This window comes from Neomonachus schauinslandi, chromosome 5, assembly GCF_002201575.2.
Source record: "Neomonachus schauinslandi chromosome 5, ASM220157v2, whole genome shotgun sequence".
In the NCBI taxonomy this organism is placed as follows: Eukaryota; Metazoa; Chordata; class Mammalia; order Carnivora; family Phocidae; genus Neomonachus; species Neomonachus schauinslandi.
In genome coordinates, this window is record NC_058407.1 from 74912465 (window position 1) to 74933945 (window position 21481).

Below are 21481 nucleotides of genomic sequence, written 5' to 3' on the forward strand. Positions count from 1 at the left end.
AGAAAAGAGTTCACACTTGCTTTTTAAGTTTGGGATTTGTTTATCCTGTTGCGATATTGTGATTTAGAAGAAGGATTTATTTGGTTTTCATCCACGATTCCTGGCTCACAGCTCTCAAAACTCTTGGAATTTTCTAAGTGTTGAGAGTGACAAAGGTGTCCCCAGTTATTTTAATAAAGTGACTTTTGGACTCCACCTAAGAATGGGGACTGGTTGCCAGGAGAATCAAGAGAACATGCCATATGACTGGAGGGTTGGAACATTTAGTCATACTACCCAACCTCCGGGGAGGGAAGAGGGGCTGGAGGTTGAATCAATCACCAATGGCCCATGATTTAAACAATAATGCCTATGTAATGATGCCTCCATAAAACCCCAAAAGTACTGTGTTAGTGAATGTCTGGAGATCTGGGGACAGTGATGTGCTCTGGAAGAGAACACGGAACTCCAGGTTCTTCATTATACCTTGCCCTGTACATCTCTTCCATCTGGCTATCTCTGAGTTACATCCTTTTATAATAAATTAGTAATCTAGTAAGTAACATATTTCTCTGAGTTCTGTGAATTGCTCTAGCAAATTGATTGAACCTGAGGAGGGGGTCATGGGAACTCTGATTCATAGTCAGTCGGTTAGAAATATAGGTAACAACCTAAACTTGTGACTGGTCTTTGAAGCCAAGGAGGGGGTCACTGGAACCTCTAATCCATAGCCAGGTGGTCAGAAACACAAGTAATAACCTGGGCTTTCAACTGGTGTCTGAAAAGGGGGGGAGGGGCAGTCTTGTGGGACTGAGGCTTAACAGGCGAAATCTAATGTTATTTCTGTGCAAATAGTGTCAGAACTCAGTTGAATTGCAGCATACCCAGCTGATGTCTGAGAATTGCTTATTGGAGTGGGGAAGCCTCCACACATACACACATACACACATTGCAATTGGGTTCAGGAACCTAATTTACCTGTGCAAATCACGTAGTCAAGTCTTTACTATAGAAATAACATCTCTTGCCTATAAATTACACAGATTTCTTTCACATATTCTGATAGATTGATTTTAATTATTGATGAAATGGTAAGATTTTATTATTATTATTATATAAATAATATGCAACAGCTATTTATATGATAAATAACATAAAAACAAACAATGATTTTTATGAAGATGTACTACCTGCTGCCTGATTGTAAACTCGTTGATGTCAACAGGGTCCTTTTTGACTCAGATTCATCAAGGCTGGTAGCAATATGGGTGAGAACACTGGAGTCTGTATGCTAAGATAAGGACTAAGTCAGCAACAAGAAAGTCAACAAGCTAAGGACAGAAACTCTGGAATTTGAGGGGATGAGGCAGCAGAAACAGCCAAAGTCAGAGGCAAAGGCCAGAATTTTCGTCCAAAAGGTTGTATTAATGTTGCAAATCAATTAATACAAAACAATCTATTAATTTTGAAAATCAGTGCCCCATCCTAGAGTTGATTTTCCAGAAATTGAGAAATTGTGGCTTGAAGAAGATGGGGTTTTCTGCTGACCGTCTCATAGAAATAAAATCTATTTGAAAATTCCTTTATATATGGTAGATAATATTTTATGCTTTATGTTTTAAATTTTTAAATGAGATTTAAATCTGTCATAATTCTTCAACAAAAGGATCCAAAACAAATTAAATTCTTTGTATATCCACTGCAATGATTTAATTAATTTAACTACTTCAATGGTCCTCAATAGAAAACCCACTTATTAGAATAATAATAATCACCTACAAAGATATATTAAAAATACATTTCAGAAAACTTATCCAAAACATTCTAATAAATTAACAGGGAATTATCCTTTTAAAATGATGAATATATATTGTTATTAGCTAATAAATTTTATAATTATCAGTAACATATTAAATTCATGAATAAAAAATACTTTAAAAATCTATTATTTCCCATGAGTTTAATATATTTCTTGCAGAGAACATAGGACTGGATATATATGGCATTTTTTCCCTTTCTCAGCTTACTGAACACATTTTATACAGTAAAAGCACCATAAATAATATTTAATATGTCTTACCCAATGCAGTTCAGCCTACAAAAAATAATATATATTGTCAATAATACAAATATTTTTAGAAGCTACAATTTGGTGTAGGTAATTAGTCACTTTCTATAGTAATTGATTTAGCCAAAACTTTTTAGAAAATGTTGCTCAGTTGACCTAAAAATTTATTAAGAACGAATCTGGTAGGACCTATGGTATATAACTGAAAATTCCTTAGCCTATAATAATAGCTTTACTTTCTCCCCCCGTCATTATTTTAACTTCAAATAAATGGTTAAAAATGTAAAGTTTATTAGTATGCTACGTTGTCATTAAAATGATTTTCTGGCCTAGTGATGATTCTGAATGCCATGTTCTTTATGTCTTTAATCTTGTGTATAATGATAATTTCTAAGGCCAATGGCATTTTCTAGTTATTCAAAACTAAAGAATGTAATACAACATAATGGTGCTTTCATTCATGTATGGTTAAGTAGCCTTAGAGTTGCAAGTTGTATACAGTGTGCAAAAAGTCAAAGAAAGATTCAGAATGTATGAAAACAGGAAAAATGTTTTGTGAGACTTTTGGTACCTGGATATACTCTCTTTGTCAGCAATGTCAAAATGGAGTACAAAACACAAAGATGTTCATAATTTTAACCCAATGAATTTGCTCGAGAAAAAATTGAACTGATGAGAAGTTGACTGCATGAGGATATTTCTAGCAGCAACGCATAAAATAACAAATAATGAAAAACTATCCCAGTGGTTAACAAGAGAAGAAGTACTGATTAGTGCAATAACATCTGAAACAAAATTTATGATACAACAACCTTTAAAAATAAAAATAGACTAGGTAACACAAAAAAGTTTACAATATAATGTTAATGGTTTTGACAATGTAATGACAATGATATAAGTACATATTAATGTAAATAAGGATCAAATGATCATATACAAAATGAAAATAGCTATTGTTTATAATTTTTAATCTTATTGATATGTCACTTTTAAATTAAAATACAATAGGGTTACTTATTATTCACAGGATTTCTTTTCTAAGTTCTAGTAGATAGTGCTACTAAATCCAGTTGGAACACTAAAACGACTGGTGGGTTTTATTCAAGTGTCCTGATGAATCATAACCACTTTGGTGATTTACAGATACTTCAAGGTACCTTCCAAAGGGGTCTGAAATAATAGGAAATGAGTTATGAAAGTAAGAACATCCAGCAGCATTGTTGCCTTTTTTTTTTTTTTTGGTGTACATTTTGGCTGTTATGATCTTCCAACTCATTATCACTACTTATTTGCTCAAACACTCTTAGAATGTAGAGTATGTGCTATAAATTTCCACACCACACCTTTTAAGCCCAATCAGTAGACTAATTCACAAATCAGATAAGAAAACTATTAGAGATCCAAAGGCTGAGGTTTCCAAAAAGGAATTAAGGTAAAAATTGAAGTAAATGAGGTAGGTAATAAAATCAAAGTGAATTAAAAAACAAAATTCTGTGGCAAACTCAAATGTTACAGTAGGGTCCCGAAGACTAGACTGAGTGCAGCTGTCTGGGTATCAGTACTCAGGAGTGAGTCACATTTTCAACTGAAGCTCTTCATAGGAAAAATTTTTGAAAAAGAAAAATGCAAAATGGTGAAGCTAAACATAAAATGTGAGTATATTGGTAAGCATAAATCAATAAGGGCTTGCAAACTCAAGAATATTACACTAAGATGTATATGTTCCTGAGGAGCAAAATCTTAAGAGGATTTTACTTCTATTTTCTCTATAATGATTGAGGAGACATTCTGAGTCACTACAAAAGGAGATGAGCCCGAAAGGCTTTTATAAAGATGGCTCCCTTTACTGAAATTACCTTAAAAATTTTCAGAACAAAATGACAAAATTTGATCAGGATGGAATCGCTATGAGCTACCAAATTGCAAATAGGACCCGGGAGTGTGCTCTGCATTACACCTGATGCTAGGTTCCCTTGACCTATCCCGTTCCTTCCAACTCTCATTTTCCATCGTTGGCTGTTAAAAGGAAGTCCCTGGAGACTCCTAAGGAACACCTGTCTTGCAGAGTAGAGGAGGAAACAGGGTGCTAAGTGTAAAGTCGTGTTTACTTTAGCTGTAGGAATTCAAAGTCGGACTCCGTAGATGGGTGGACATGAGTGGTTGGGAGGAAGGGGAGAGTTGTCTATTCAGCTAATCATTTGCATCACATGCACCCAAGGAAAAAATGTTTACCTGGTGGAGCCACGGTTAACCTTTTTTCCTTGCTGAGCCGGTGCCCTTGGATGAATTCATTCATGGAAGGGGGGCCCTTCAGAAGAAATGATTCTGTGGAGGTGGGATCAGGGGGAACTCTTAATAAATTCTGTAGGTAGGTAGCCCCTGAAGTCCTGGGACGGCTCTGATCACAAAGGGAAGGTGAAAATTGTCTTGCAGGAGATCCAAGAAAATACATATAGGAAACAAAAAAGTTTTACTTTAATTACCTTTCAAAGCCTCACCAGTGACAGCATTATTTATACTGGCATTTCATTTTTTTTTAACATGTAAATCAAGATTTTTGCTAATTGCTTAGTTTCCATACCAGGATACAACCCTATTTGGAAACTGTATTGGATACTGGAAAAGAAATTTATTATAGTTAGTCAGTTTGAACCGCAAATAGAAAATATTATTTGATTCTTTACTGAAAGTTCCTAAAATAAAAATTTTACCATTAACTGAAAGTACAGGTTAAGTAATTCAACATCCAGGACTCTGTAAAAAGGTCACAAAATCAAGCCACTAAAACCCTTGCAAATGAGTTATTTGAGCAACATTCACATACCAAATGAAAAGGCACAAAAACCTGCTTTTAAGAAAAAGACTATACACATTCCATTCCATTTTACCTCAGTAGAGACATCTCCTTTTAGTCAGTTGTCAGTTTGGTAATGCGGACAAAAATTTCCCTAAGAGTACAGATTCATATTCTTGCCCCATTAAACAGAAGCTGGTAAATAGCACCATTACCAGAAGTACAATGACTTTTAAATGTCATGTAAAACAGGTAAAACGTAGCTTCATTCTTAATATTCACCTTTTAGCTAGCAATTTTTAGGTTGGAGGTAAGGGAGAGGCATATTTACACATACAAGGAACAGCAAAAATGTTGACAGATACTCGAAAATTATATTATGGTTAATCAAGAGGTGGGGCATGAGGGACAGAAAGGAATAAATCAACACAATTATCAAAAGGTTTTGATTTGGAAAAACCAACAGGGGCAAGGCCCGTTAATACAGCCACTCCCAGTTTTTCTCTTCCTTCCCTTCCTCCATCCTCCACAATAAGAGCACATTTATTTTTGCAGTTAACTAAGCATCTGGCCTCTGCACCATACTGTGAAGATCGCTGCATGCATACCTTTTTCTCTGAGTACCACTGCTTCCCCGAATGTTGGGTGTCTGTGGGCCCTGACTATGCAGGAGGTAAGTGTCTACGGTGGGCACGGTGACTGACGCCTCCCCACTTACTTTAGGGCTGCCGATCTTGCTCTTTCCAAGTTTGCCTTTGCTGCGTCGGGACTGCTCATGGTCAAACTCTAAGTCCTCCAGCCGCTGAGTCAGGGCGAGTTTTTGCTGGATAGCCATCCGTAACAAAGTGTTTAGAGTCTTCTTCTCGTCCTCTGCGGCTGCTAACTGTCTCTGCATCTCATCCAACTGTGTGACGTATTCATCACATCTAGAACCCAAACACATCTCAGTGAAAATCTCACTGAAATTAAATGTCGAACTTAAGTTGAGCAGTAATGAACTGTCCTGGAATTTAGATTTAGAAGCCTGGTCTTCCCTGAGCAGAATGAAGGTAACCTGTTACAGTGGAAAACTGGAAACAGCAGAGCAGATAGAGTAACTGATGTTTCATCTATACAATGGAGTACATATGGACACTCTTAATAGGTGACATCTTAAACCCCAAGGACAGAGTTACTGTGGAGGCTGCTCCAGGATGTCAGAAGAATGAACAGTAAAGTCTCACGTAATGTTCACAGCATCTTAGATGTGTTACAATAGCTTCTTCTACAGTGAAACATTGTATTCTTTGGAGGAATGTGACAAGTTTGTTACAGACCAGGCTTGTAGCATGCAAAAGAATAATAATATTTATAAAGAAAATATTTCCTTCTTTATCTATATTTATGGGTTTTGAGTACAAATTGCAGCTGCACTGCTTTCAAGATGGCAGATTTGCCTGAATTAGAAACTTGAATATTTTCAAAGATTTCTCAACCAGATGATAAAGCAATAGATGTCAAAGAAAACCAAGATTTGAATAGGGTTTGATACAGACATAGCAGGCTGACGGGAACATCTTTGTTCAGCTTTGATACTCATGCTACAGCAGAAAGATAAGCTCAGTGATCTTTCTCCCATCAAAAGTAAAACCTAAGCACATAAACATTTGGAAGAAAAAATTAATCACACAATTATTCACAGATTTTTTTTCTGAGTTTACTTACCCACTAAGATAATAACAAATATTCTTCATGCACCAGCTGAGAGTTAATGACTTGATGGAGGTATCTAAAATGTACTATACAAACTTTGAAATTAACACAAGCCTTGCAGCATTTTAAAGAAAAAACAGACTCTAGTGAAAGAACTTGAGATCCAGGTGGGTCCCTTAAATGTCATTGTTTTTAACCTTAAATGTCAAGAAGCAGTAGGGATACCATAGCAGGGATATCATAACAAAGATTGAGTCTTAGTAAAAATAGAAGGTGGATTTCAGGACCCTGGGTTTATTTTAACTGCTCAGATAAACAATATTTTAAAAAATACTATGGAGAGGGCGCCTGGGTGGCTCAGTTGGTTAAGCGACTGCCTTCGGCTCAGGTCATGATCCTGGAGTCCCAGGATCGAGTCCTGCATCAGGCTCCCTGCTCGGCAGGGAGTCTGCTTCTCCCTCTGACCCTCCTCCCTCTCATGCTGTCTCTCATTCTCTCTCTCTCAAATAAATAAATAAATAAAATCTTTAAAAAAAAATACTATGGAGAAAGGCAATTACGATACATAAAAAGACAAATAGTGTGAAAATGCACTATTTGGGAGAAATAATTCTTAAATAAACCAGATTGAGATATAAATGTCCCTTTAAAAAAGTTTTGATTTCTTTTTAAAAGAATATATATATATTCTACATGTAATGCTGACTGATTTCTTTCATCAAAGAGGGGAGCACTATGTACCATCCCCCTTCTCTATCCGGCCCTTCACAGTGGCCAGAGGTGTATCTATCCTACTCCTTGAACTCTCCCAGGCTCAGACCCAGAAGTCAGTTCCTACAGGTCCCCTGCATCCCTGTGATCTGCCAAGCACTCAGTCTTCTCACAGGCATCACCAAGAGAATCAATCACAAAGTATGAGCTTGAAACTTTTCTCTCCTGATACACAAGGAAGCTGGACAAACTCCAGGGCTCAGGATCTTTTTTTACACTTATATCAGCTACATGCAAATTATTTACTGAATCTGCAAATAAAGCCATAGTTATGCTTTGTGAATATTGTACCATGTTTGTATCATATAAGATATGTGACTGCTTTTGTTTTGGTACTGAATTGTGAAAGCAAAAACAATGGATGACAACATCTTTGAAAAGCTCAAGATTTTGACGGGGCACCTGGGTAGCTCAGTCTGGTTAAGCATGGAATGTTGATTTTGGCTCAGGTCATGATCTCAGGGCCATGAGTGAGCCCCAAGTCTGGGCTCCACCCTGAGCATGGACCCTGCTTAAGATTTTCCCTCTGCCCTTCCCCTTCACACCGCTCTCCTGCTTTCTCTCTCTCTCTCTCTCAAAATAAATAAATAAATAAATTCTTGTTAAAAAAAAGAAATTTCAGGATTTTGAAATCTTCGAGTCAATACATGCTTAATCACTTCAAGTTTAAAAGCAAAATATAGAACCACTGTACTGTGATAATGAAACTGGTGGGGGGAGGTAGTCACTAATATTTGTCTAATTAATTAGCTGGGCAATGTGAAAAATTTGGTGATAAATACAATTACATTTTAGAAATTCTAATTTAATTCACAGTGTATTAAAGTCCAAGTAATTAGCTGATATAATGAATATTGATATTTGTTATGGAGGTCTTTCTCACACAATACTAATGATAAGCACTTTTATGTCCTTTAGTCACAGAAATAAATTTCAGTGGTGAAAATATAATATTTAGCTATTTTAGGAAGTATGTCCCCCCCTTATTGGAGGCTTTTCGGGGAGGGGGTCTAATCCTTTTGGGCATACAACCTCTAGGAAAAATATCTATTACATTAATTTAAAAATACTTCTGTGTAAAAGAATTGCTTGATCCAGTGTGTCCAGTAGAGGGCTCTGGAAAACAGCACAAAACATTTTGTCTTATTTTGGTCAGAGCGGAATCTCAAGTGTTTTCTTCACACCTTACCCTCTTGGATGGCACACCAAACAACACTCAAGAGATAAATGTGAATTTTAAAGTCTTTCCTCCACCTATCGCACCTAATCTTGGAAGAAGAAACTATTACCTTGTTGCAAACATTGCTCTCAGGGATGAGAAAGTCGCTGCATCTTCTTTCAAAGCCTTCAGTTCATTCCTAAGCTTCGTCATAGTTTCAGTCACCATTGCTTTCTCATTTTCGTATTTGTTCTTGAGATTAGCTAGTGCCACCTCAGCTGTCTGAAGCAGAAAAATCACAATGCTTATGGTTTTCATATCAGGAAAACCGATCATACAGATTTGTCCATGCTGGGTCTATTATTTTCTTTCATAAACGGAGAATGAAATTGATTTGGTTACATTTTATCTATCTATCTATCTGTCTATCTATCTATCTATCTATCTATATCTATATATAGATAGATGTCTATCTATCTATATCTATATATAGATAAATAAATATATATATATGTACTTTAACGTGGCTAAATTGCCCTAGAAGCCAGCTGTGAACCAGAGTCAGTATCAGGAGCTAAGGAAATGATAGTAGTTCAGTAAATAGTTAATGCAGATGCTTGAAAGTGCGATTTTTCAGACAAAAAGGGAGCAGAAATGAAAGTTTATACAGGAAGGATGTTATCCAGAAGAAGGTAGTGAAGAAGCACAGACCAATTGAAATACAATAGAATGTAAACATTCTTGTGTCACTTGTGCTCTATGGGCCTAAAAGACACAGGCCATTGCAATTTATAGCATGGGTATATGACAAACTATAAATCCATATTACATGTTTAAGGAAAAGAATTAACAAAGAACCAAATACTTCCTGTCTTTGCCTACAACTTCAAAACAAAAAACTATAGTCTAATTTAATTCTTCACAATCTCCATAAAAGCAGAAATTCCAAAATGTTGAATGAATTAAAATACTTGTTTGAACTTGGAATTTGGGCATTTCTGAATCTTTTGAAATTAACAGTGTTTCAAGCTGAGAACTAGCTTGACACATAGTAGGAAGAAAGAAAAATGTGGACTGAATCAATGCATGAAATCAATGTATATTTAGGGACTGCCTGTTTGATGCATAGCACATTGTATATATATTGAAGCCAAACTGCAAACATACTATTTTTACAAACCATTAACCACAGCTTTTCAGAGTGTGTAAAAATATTCAATACTAGTGAAAAAGTCCATTACTAATGAAAAAAAAAATCCATTACTAATGGGATTTCCTAGGAAGACTTTCCTGGTTTTTAACATTTCCTTTTGTGCTTGAAATGGACAGCCTTGACTTTCTTATGTCTCCATAGAGACAAGTGGATTCTTTTTAAAATTAAAACAATGTTGGGATAGGGTAGTTTGTTAATGTTTTGATTCCAGAGTAGTTTCTTACGAGTTTTAATTGAATTTCAGATTCAGATTAAAATGAGAAAGTACTCATAAAATATTTTGGTATGTTCTGTAGTGCTATAGCTCAGTGGAATCTTCAGAAATATTACAGATTCAGAAAATTATCCAGAATGCAGAAATTGACCTGGGGAAAAAAATGGCAGTTGTTTAATTTTTAAAAAATTTATACACATATTTACTTAGGACAGACCATTAAGTTTAAAAGTTGTGAAAATGTTGACATACAAATCTGTAAGCATGTGGAGCCACATGATCCGTTATCTAAGGGTTGGAGAGGAAGGAATGACAAAAGAACAAGATCTGAAATAGAAGTACAAACTCATTTATTCTTTGTAAGAAATGCTCCAGAAGACTCCACTTTGTTTGTAGGGTTTTTTGTTTGTTTGTCCACAGACTGCACAAAGCTTTTTCAGAAGTAAGAAATTCTGAGTATCTACAACCTTTGAGTAGATTTGGTGATGTCTGCATTCACTATATTCTCCATGCTCCCAAAGTTGACTTTCTAAATAAAATGTCTTGTTTCTAGCCACAGAGATCTTCCCCAACCATTCCCTGAATATATCCTTCTATTCTTGTGGCTCTCTACCTACTATTCTTTCTGTCTGGAATGGTTTCTTCCTCTCCTCTCCTGGAAAACAACTCTTTATCCTTCAAGAACAAACTCAAGTATAATTGCTTCCATGAAGTTTTTTGCTAACCCCGTTAGGAAACATTAATCCCTTCCTCGGCAATGCTTCCAGAGCTTCTACTGCAGCCTGTATAACATCACACTGTCATGATCTGTGTCTTTCCCCACAGCCTCACTAGTTTGTGAATCCTGGTCTGAAAGGTGGGGACCATGTATTAGTCTTTGTTGAATGTTCAGCATCTCGCACAGTTTAGTCCACAGATGGTATTTCATAAACATTGCATATTCCAGCAGAAGACAATGTGCATACCAAAAAACCCTGAAGTATATTAAAGGATTCATAGAGAATGCAGAATGCCTATTTTTAAAACAGGAAGATTCCCCTTTTTCCTTTTATGACAGAATTCTTACCTTAGTCTTAATAGCGAACATTCCACAATGTCTAAATATAATGGATGTCATCTGCAGACATCTGAAGTTATTCATGGCACATAAGCATCATAGCAGTAGGCCCAACATCATTAAAATGTAAACTAAATGCATGGCTAGAAATGTGTTTTCATTTTATTTACTGAGACCATAAGGGTTGTGATGCTAATGTGATGCAAATGGTACCACAAGCCACTGAGAAAATAAAAATTTAGCCAGGAATGCTTTGTATTCCTGTATTGACTGAATTTCAATGGTACTGTTTATACCGCTCAATATATCCTACCCTGTAAATAGTTACAGGCATGTGTTGAACTCCTACTAGATTACTAGTAGATTATCCACTCACTCACTTATTTTTGCATCCCTATTTACTACCTGCCTTGAAATATGTAATCAATGAATGCTTGTTCACAAATTAGTCTCCCGTGGCTTATCAACCATGCTTATCTATACTTCTGAATCAATTAAGCATCTTGACACTTATAGATCTAGGTTTCCAGGTTGTTAATATTCAACCTGCAAGAAGAAGTCAAAGATGTTATTTGAATGCCTTGACCAAGAATGCCTGGGATATTATGTCTTTGATAAAGGTCGTCTAAGCCTTATCTATTATGGTATTAGTAATATGGTTTTGGCTGTTGATGACCACTCTAAGTCACTAGGTCTTTGGATTGTAGCAGTTTATGGCAATAAATTCTTTCACTCTGACCTCAAATTGGAGTCAGATCTCTCACAAATTCTTTATTCATCCTAATCTTTTCTATTTCCCTGAAGTGATGGCACAAAAGAAGGTCCTAATTTGCCCTTAGATTTATATAAGACATATTTATGGTGCAAACAATATTACTGCTTGTGGGATAGACCTCCCATTTACATCAGTGGATTTATGGGAACTGAAGATAAAGACGCTAGAAAGCTGTACTGTGGATGACATAATAATGGTGTGGTTTCCCCCAAATAAGGGCAAAAGAAGGAGGAGCACTGCATCTGAAATCATTCCCCAACACCAGCACTGCTTATGTTTGCAAGAAGGTATTTGATGCTTTGTTGTTTCTCTTTATCAACACCCTTTATTAGCACCCTTCTCAAATGTATCTTTCAAGGTTCACTTTCCAGAGAAACTAAATAGAAATTCAAAATATTTTCCCACCTATATTTCATAGCACTCCCACCCGGGTAAAGCTGAAGGGTGGAAAACAAATTCGGTAGTGAAGGAGATCTAGGGATTAGTCAGGTAGAGTCCTGTTGTAGCATTCCTACTTATTCCAGAAGGACGAGACTTATTGTTAAGAAAAATTTTCTACTGCTTCAGCTCTGACCTAGGTGAATTGACATCCCAGCTGAACCTAAACTTCAGATATGTGGTCACTGGCAGAGCTAGTGGACATTCTATATCTTTGTCTGTCTCTCTCTCTCTCTAGACTTCTGTTTGCTCTGGCCGCCTGCCAGGCTATCTCCCTGGCGTAAGCTGCCATGCCAGCCTATTCTGCCATCGCTCTATCACCTGTTTCCCCACTCAAAGACTGCTGGACTCCAGCTAAGTACTGCCTGAATTGTCTTTCTACATTGCAACTGAATTCTCCTTGGATCCTGCTTACCTGCCTCACCTCTACCTCTCTCTAGAGGGGCATCCTTACTCTCCTGTATCATCCACTCACGCACTGAAAAATAATACTTACATTCTGATCTGGCACTGGGACATAGTTTGATTTATTCCTCTGCTGACCAGGAATCTGACCTCTCATCCTGATGATAATGGACACTCAAAAACATTAAAGAATTAACTAGTTAGGAAAGCTTTGGCCAGCATGTGTTGTCAGTAGAATGAGATCACCTGTTTATTGGCTTTCAGCACTGCCCTCAGTGTGGCGATCTGCTCCCGTTTGGTGCTCAGCAGGGACTTGAGCTTGAGTATCTCTTCCATTAAGGCTTCCTTGTCTTTATCGATCATGGGAGCCAGCTCCCGTGCCGCTGCTCTTTGACGAGACAGTTGCAAGGACCGGTCCACAGCTTTCTGCAGATGCTTGATTTGGTCCCGGATTATGGCATTAAGGTTGTAGATATTCATTGGCTCTTTGCGGATGTCACTTGTGTCTAATACTGGAGATGATGGTGGGGCAGTAATAACAGGCGAGATTGTGGGGGTCTTGGTTGGACTTGGTTCTTTGCTGGCCTCTGTGTTTTCTTTTGAAACTGGTTCAGATGAGGTCCTTGTTTCTACTGGGGATGACACACCTCTCCTGGCTAATCGTGGAGACAAAAGTCCCCTGGGGTCATCAGGCCCTTTCAGGCTGCCACTACGAGTGACTCTGCTCTGCCTATAGTAGTCCAGCATGACCCTGTTGGGGGTTTCGTTATTACACAGACATACATGGTGGTAAAGCTGAGCTAGCTCCTCACTAAATGTCACCAACTCATCCTGGGCTGTATTAAGGGTATTGTGATTTTCGTTGGCTATGCCGGTCATCTTTTGCAATTCCTTCTCCATGTGGGCCATCTTCTCTCCACTCTCCTTGGTGGTCTTCTCAAGACTTGTAACCTGCTCATCATACATTTGGATCTTACTCTCATATTTGGCTTTCTCTTCAGTATAGTTTTCCACAGATTTATTATATTTCTCCTTTAAGGCCTTAATTTCAGCTTTCAAATCAATCACCTCAGTTACTGCCACCCTATATTTGCATTCGAGGATCTCTAAGCCATTGATGTCCACTTCGTAGTCATGGGCCTCCTCCCCTGAGTCCCGGCCCTTCTCCCCATCCAGCTCAGCCTTGAGTTCTTTGCTGCTCTGTAGGCCTCTCATGGCATTAACATGTTCTGTGAGCCGGTGCACCCGTTCGTGCTGCTCTGTCAGCGCCCCCTTGGTGTGTTCCAGCTGCGTCTGTGACTCCTGGAGATTGGCCAGAAGAATGGCCTTTTCCCGCTCTACCTGTAATGGCAAAAAAAAAAAGTCTCTGAATGACTTCAATGCAATGCCAATGATGCACTTGATCCATTCACAGTCAGGCATGTATTCATTTAAAATAACTGCAGCAGAGCCAATGTCCCCATTATTTCAAACTAAATTGGAGTGTGTTTTCTTATTTTAGCAGTTCCGATAAGTCAATCAGTCTAAAAGCACATCATTTTAAAAGAATTATGCTATGCATATTTACTCATCCAAATTCTCGTGCATTATACACATACACTCATGAAACTTAAATGTTATTCGAACAATCTTATTTTTATCTTTTAACACCTTATAGAAAACATAACATGATGTCAAGAGATAGTACTTGGCACTGTCTTTATTTTGAGAGCCTTAGAATGTATCTGCTCCTTAGTTCATGTGGGATAAGTGACTGTCTCAAGGTGCCTATGAATCATCCTTTCCTTCTGAGAGCTCAACCCCAAATCAGATTTAACACCTAAGGCTTTAACTTACTAAATAATGCTAGGTACCTTAACCATCCCCTTAAAAAACAGGCATTTAATCCCCAGAATAGACATGTACTACATTTGATAGCTTTTAATATAAAAGTCAGAGAACACAGAGTTATAGGGTTAAAAGAACAATTTACAAATCATTTCAATTCCTTCAGTCCAGATAGGAATTTTAAAAATTAGCAATTTATTTGAATAACATGACAGTTTTGTTATTGTATACTGAAAAATATTCTGGTCTCAATATAAAATACTGTCTCATCAAACATAAGTATATAAGAAATTATAATAGGAGAATTCAAAAAACCATTTTCTGTCCCTTCATAAAGGTAATCACTATGAATTAAAAGTTTTTACATGCTTATAACATAAATGTGTTTTTCAGTAAGCAAATAATATTATTGAGACTTGCTTTAAAGATAGCAGTTTGATGTTGAATGTTTTTCTATCTAAAGGAATTTATCAGTTTGAACTTTTAGATTTTCCTGGATCATACATTACATCCCTCCAAACTTCTAAATTGCTAGGAGGTAAGTAAAATTATTATTATACTAACATGATAAATATCAATTCTTAAACTATAATTAATATAATACCAGCATATTACTTTAGGAGATCTATACCTACCTATAAATTTATAATACAGCATAGCAGTAGCTTTTTTAATAGATTGAGATATTGCCAAACTTTATTTTTTAAATTTTTTTAGAAAGACTTATTTATCTACTTTAGAGAGAAAGAGAGAGAGAGCGGATGGGGAGGGGGGAGAGGGAGAGAGTCTTAAGCAGATTCTGTGCTGAGTGCGGAGCCCAATGCGGGGCTTGATCTCATGACCCTGAGATCATAACCTGAGCCAAAACCAAGAGGCTGACACTTAACTGACTGCTACCTAGGCACCCTAGTAGACTAGTATTTTTATGATCCTTTGTGGTATATGATATCCTTCATATTATTATCATATATAGACAGTCCTCACTTAAGATTCTAATATGCATGAATTTCAGTGACCATAGTTAGTTAAAACACCAGTCCCCCAAAACATAGTACATTAACTGTGAGCAATGTGAGCAGTACATTTCAATGACCAGTACAATAACTGTGAGCAATGTGAGCAGTATAAACTTTGCTGCTTCAATCTACAAAATCACTACATAATAACATCATGACAAGTGAAATCCTATCACTTCTGTCGAAGTGTTTCAGTGATTGGTCACAGTTTGTAACTGTTATTCAGTTCATTCACAGAGAGCAAAGTGTAGTTGTGTTCTCTTGTCTTCTTGTCTCCCAGTGGTAAACCCACATGATGTTTTACCAAAATATAGTCCAAAGAGGGAAATGGGAGAGAGAGAGAGAGAGAGAGAGAGAGAGAGAGAGAGAAAGAAAGAAAGAAAGAAAGAAAGAAAGAAAGAAAGAAAGAAAGAAAGAAAGAAAGAAAGAAAGAAAGAAAGAAAAAGGGAAGGAGGGAAGAAGGAAGGGAAAAGGAAAGGAAGGAAAAAAGAACAAGAGGCAGAGAAACAAACAGTGACAACATTGGAAGTAAAATCTGAATCAGATATAAATGAAGTTACAGAAGAAATAATTGAATGTGACAATGTTGACACTGATGTCATTTGAAAGAATTTAGATATGCAGCCAAAGCACTTGGTGAAGGAGAATGCATCAACATAAATCAAAAAAGTAGTTGTTACAAAAAGATAAAAATGTCCTAGAAGAAGTGACATGGGCACACTAAAGGTACTCTCAGAGATATTTTCAGACATTGAAAGTGTAACAGATAGAATGCTGAAAGCTAATCCAAACAGGAGTATGACAATTTACCAAGGCATAGAAAAAATTCTTGCTCCTATCATAAAACATATGATGAGAAGAAGGCAAGATTGAACTGTATTTGATAAGTTTTTTGGGGGCTGTAGGTACAATTTAAATTTTTGTTTCAGAAGTTTGGATATCTTTGATATTCTATAAAATGTAAAGTTAATTTCCCTAGTTTTTTGGGGGGTGTTAAATTTTTATTTCAAAGATAAGTTTTTTTTTTTTTTACAAGGAAAACTTTAACTATGCTTCTACTCTTTGGATTACAGTGTACTAAGTAGTTTTACAATTTTTTCATTTCTTTATACATTTATAACCAACAGTAAGAGAGTTTTTAATGTTTTGACAAAAATTTTTTAAGGATCATAGAACAAAGGGCACCTGGTTGCCTCAGGTGGTACAGCATGAGACTCCTGATCTTGGTGTCATGAGTTCAAGTCCCACACTGGGTGTTGAGCTTACTTAAAAAAAAAAAATCACAGAACAATTGAATTTTCTCTATTAATTATGAGTTTGTTTTGCATGGTTTCAGCTTCCACAGTCATTTATGGCTTAGCAATATCATGCAAAGCAAGGATTCCCTGTATGTTAGGTGATAAAATTAGAACTAAAAATACAGTTTTGTTATTTTAAATTATTATTAGAAGCTTCTAAGTTGTAGCTTTGATTTTATGACATAGTACTTGCTCATATCTGGAACACAATCCACAAGTTACATATTATGGCTACAGAAACCAAAATATTCCAAAAAAATAGTGTAACAGGTTAAAAAAAAAAGCCAACTGGGGCTGTTGCATCAGAGAACTGGACCCTAATTTTGGTGCCAACATTTACCTAGCTATGTGACTCTGGGAAGGCTTACGTTTATGAACTTATAAAAGGATGATTGAGTAAGATAGTGAATATAACGCTCAAGGTATTATAATGTTAACTGTCATTAACATTTGGGTAACTGCTCATTCCCATGACCAAAATGTTTCTGTAGGGCAAACACATTTGTTTCACAGATTTGTATCTGTATGTGCAAAAGTAATTCTTTCAATTCAGAGTCAAGATATATTCCAGGGGTGCCTGGGTGGCTCAGTTGTTAAGCGTCTTGCCTTCAGCTCAGATCACGATCCCAGAGTCCTGGGATTGAGCCCTGCATCTAGTTCCCTGCTCAACGGGAAGCCCACTCCCCCAAGTTGTGTTCCCTCTCTCACTGTCTCTCTCTCTGTAAAATAAATAAATAAAATATTAAAAAACAAAACAAAACAAAAAAACAACAAAGATATTTTCCAATACAAATCCTCTTAGTTGGGTTTCATTAGATAATAACAAATTGTATTACCATAGCTGATGATGAATTGATTTATCCAGACTATTGGGCAATAACTTGAAGTGAAAAACCCAGGTAACTAGGTATAATGTGGTATTTGAGGAAAAGCCAAGTCATTTAAATTTTTGATAAAAAATAAAAAATAAATCTCCTAAATATTCTGTTGACACTGTATATAATCTCAGTGAAAATGCATTATTTCAGGAGTTTTCTTTTCTTTTTCTCTTGAAAACTAAGTGAATTTGCTCTGAAAAGCCTAAACATCATTTGATCAGTATACATGATTACAACAGACAAAGCTGGGTTTTTTTTTAAGATTTTATTTATTTATTTGAAAGAGGGAGAGAAAGCGTGCACGAGCGGGGGGAGGGGCAGAAGGAGAGGGAGAAGCAGATTCTTTGCTAAGCAGGGAGCCTGATGCGGGATTCAATCCCAGGACCCCGAGACCATGACCTGAGCAGAAGGCAGACACTTAACCAACTGAGCCAGCCAGGTGCCCCAACAAAGGTGTTTTCAAAAAGCCTTTTAAGAGGGGGTGCCTGGGTGGCTCATCAGTTAAGTATCTGACCCTTGATCTCGGCTCAGGTCTTGATCTCAGGGTCATGAGTTTAAGCCCCGCATCAGGCTCCACACTGGTCCTGGAGCCTACTTTTAAAAACAAACAAACAAACAAACAAACAAGCTTTTAATGGGAAAAGATTTTGAACAAAATAAAAATTGGACCAGAACAAAATGTGCTAAAGTGTCTCAACATCATTTTTAGAGGAAAAAGTGTTATAATGAATGAGGTAATGCCATTAGGAGAGTTCCAATCTGTGCTCTGCCAATTCTGATTTTAAAATAACATTTTTTTAAAAGATTTTATTTATTTATTTGACAAAGAGAGACACAGAGAGAGAGGGAACACAAGCAGGGGGAGCAAGAGAGGGAGAAGCAGGCTTCCCACTGAGCAGGGAGCCCGATGCGGGCTTGATCCCAGGACCCTGGGATCATGACCTGAGCCAAAGGCAAACGCTTAATGACTGAGCCACCCAGGCACTCCTAAAATAACATTTTTTAAGACTAAAAGATAAATCTATCAGGTTCTTCAGGATAGCCTCTCCAGAAAACATCAGATAGAATATTGTCTCTTTCGTATATGTATCTTCCACACACTCAGTACATTTCTGGTGGAATCACTTGAACAGAGAATGATATCCAAATTTACACACACACACACACACACACACATTTTTTCCAGACAATTATGATTGGTCTGCTCCCCCTTGAAAGATAACTAAATTGTAGATAATTTTATACAACTCCAGCATGATATTTTCACTCAGCTATTAAGGTTTGGACTACCTTAAATTATGTTTGGATTTCAGAAGCAGTGACTAAACTATTTAAGATATGTTCTGCTTTGAATTAATAAATGCAAAGCACTTCAAATATTAAAATTACTATTCATTTTAAGTGTACTATTTTAATCTCCATTTGTGAAGACGTTATCCAAAAGACACTTGCTGAGTTAATTATCATCTTCCATAGTGACTAAGAATGATTGCCTTATTTCTCTTTCTACAGTCTTCATCTTCTAGCTGGAACTGAAGATTTTATTTTTTATAGTAGGGCTGGTTATTCTGTCAGAAAACTTGAATGCAGAATTTGTGAACTCTTTAATCCTGTGTAACTATACAGTATATTATTGTCATTATATCCGATTGAAATTTTTTTAAAGTAATCTCTACTCCCAACATGGGCCTCAAACCCACAACCCCAAGATCAAGAGTCACATGCTCTATTGACTGAACCTGCCAGGCATCATCCCTCCCATAGAAATTTTTTAATTTCACGGAATGTTTATCTTTTAAATAAACACATTTACATGTATTGAGTACTGATAGATTCTTTTGTGGAAGAACAAAAGAAAAGATAATCAGAATTTGCACATTCACATTAAGACTTTTATAGGAAAAGAAATCAAAGCTGTTTTATAAGCTATTAATTTTCATCGTCTTTATCCTGGTCAACTGACTCTCAATTTGACACTTGAATGCTTGGTGTGATTCTTATAATGGTATACATAGTATCGACATGTACAAATAGGACTCAGAAATAAATAATTTATTCTTTTCTGCTTGAAGTGAAGCAATTCTGGCAATGCATATAGGTGCCCTGACAAACAAGAATTGTGAAAAAGATCAACCTAGTGCAAAATTAACCTGGTATTACCATATGACCTAGCAATTCCACTCCTAGGCATATACCAAAGAGAATTAAAACATATGTGCACACAAAAACTTGTACATAAGTGTTCATGCCATTATTCATGAGTCAAAAAGTGGAAACAGTTCAAATGTTCAACACTGATAAATGGATATAAGAATGGAATATTATTTGACAATAAAAAGAATGAAGTGCTAATATATGTTGTAACATGAATGAACTCAAACATGTTATGCTAAGTGGAAAAAGCTAGTCATGAAAGGCCACCTATTGTATGATTCCATTTACATCAAATGTCCAGACTAATCTATCAAGACAGAAAGTAGATTAGTGGTTGCTCAGGGCTGGAGTGGCTAATGGGTACATGGTTTATTTTTGGTGTGATGAAAATGTTCTAAAATTGACTGAGGGGATAGTTGCACAGCTCTGTAAATATACTAAAAATATACCACTGAATTATACCCTTTAACTAGGTGGATATATGGCATGTGAATTATATCTCCAAAAAGTTGTTCTTAAAAAAAATGACATAGACTCTTCTCTTGCTGTTCTGATAATAGATGCTCTTATTATGTTTTCTGATATGTGGTAGAAAAAGTAAAGCTTCTGAGAAATGCATTTGCCTATAAAGCTTATATTAAAGGTAATCTTTAACTATAAAATTTGCAATTGTTTAGTGACTTGTCAACTTTGCCCTAGGAAACTGTATTTGTCACTTTAATTTTTAAAAAACACAAACTGACCAATCTTCTTTTAATTAATTTCACCCCAAAAATATTCTGTCTTTGTTAAGCACAGAGAATATTTAATTTGTCTGACTCTCTCTCTGTAGCTATACTAAGTTTTTGACTGAGCAAATGACAAAAACATATCTGTGCCTTAGTTTCCCTTTCTGTAAAATGGGGATAACAATACTATCTACCTCATACAGTTGTTATAGGCACCAACCAATCAAGCAAATATATATAAATTGCTTTGAACTCTTATGGGACATATAGCAAATTGACCACTTACCATCATTATAGGAAAAATTAAAATGGTCTTTAATAGAGTGGATCTAAATATAATATGAATCTTTATTTCTTTCACATCCATGAGGATACAATAAAACATCAGTTTCAGTTTCAGAAACATTGCTGTTTTGTCACATTAAATGTGAAATTATATAGCTGGTGTGATACTGAAAAAAAAAATCCAAAGAGTTTTCTCCCTCGTTTGACTCTCTGCAATGTGAGGTTAAACAGAGGCTATTTATCAAAGGCAGAGGTTTTAGCATAAGCACAGGGACTCCTTTAAATAGATTAAGTAATTTAGTTTTCCCAGACAGGATCTACTTATTTTCATTCTAATAAAACTAATTAACGTACTTGGCTGTCACTGGAAAATATCAATTACAGTTGCCCCTTGAACAATGCAGTACTGTTGACTGGAAGCCTTACCAATAACATAAATAGTTGATTAATACATATTTTATATGTTATGTGTATTATATATTTTCTTATAATAAAGTAAGCTAGAGAAAAAAGTTACTAAGAAAATCATAAGAGACATCTTTACAGTACTGTACTGTATTTATCAAAAAAAAAAAACTGCATGTAAGTGGACCCGTGCAGTTCAAACCCCTGTTGTTCAAGGGTCAGCTGTATAATCTATTGGAAATAACTGAGTCTTGAGGGCAATACAACGTTGGGAGGCACTCTTTAAATTGTAGTTGTCCCAGATTTTCATATTAATTATTACCAT

At 36.2% G+C, this 21481-nt stretch overlaps 1 protein-coding gene across 4 annotated transcripts in view; it reads right to left on the reverse strand.

The window, feature by feature from the left end:
- Positions 1-21481, reverse strand: part of BICD1 (BICD cargo adaptor 1) — a 205427-nt gene that overhangs the window by 23563 nt on the left and 160383 nt on the right. For 2 of the 4 annotated variants that reach the window (XM_021690666.1, XM_044914890.1), the window contains exons 5-8: positions 12812-13906; positions 8594-8745; positions 5450-5767; positions 4280-4473 (exon numbers count right to left, since the gene is read on the reverse strand). In XM_021690666.1, coding sequence (XP_021546341.1) covers positions 4280-4473; positions 5450-5767; positions 8594-8745; positions 12812-13906 — 1759 coding nt within the window. Of the gene's footprint in view, positions 1-4279; positions 4474-5449; positions 5768-8593; positions 8746-12811; positions 13907-21481 lie in introns of those variants that run through there. The other 2 variants (XM_021690667.1, XM_044914891.1) reach the window with 2 other exon arrangements.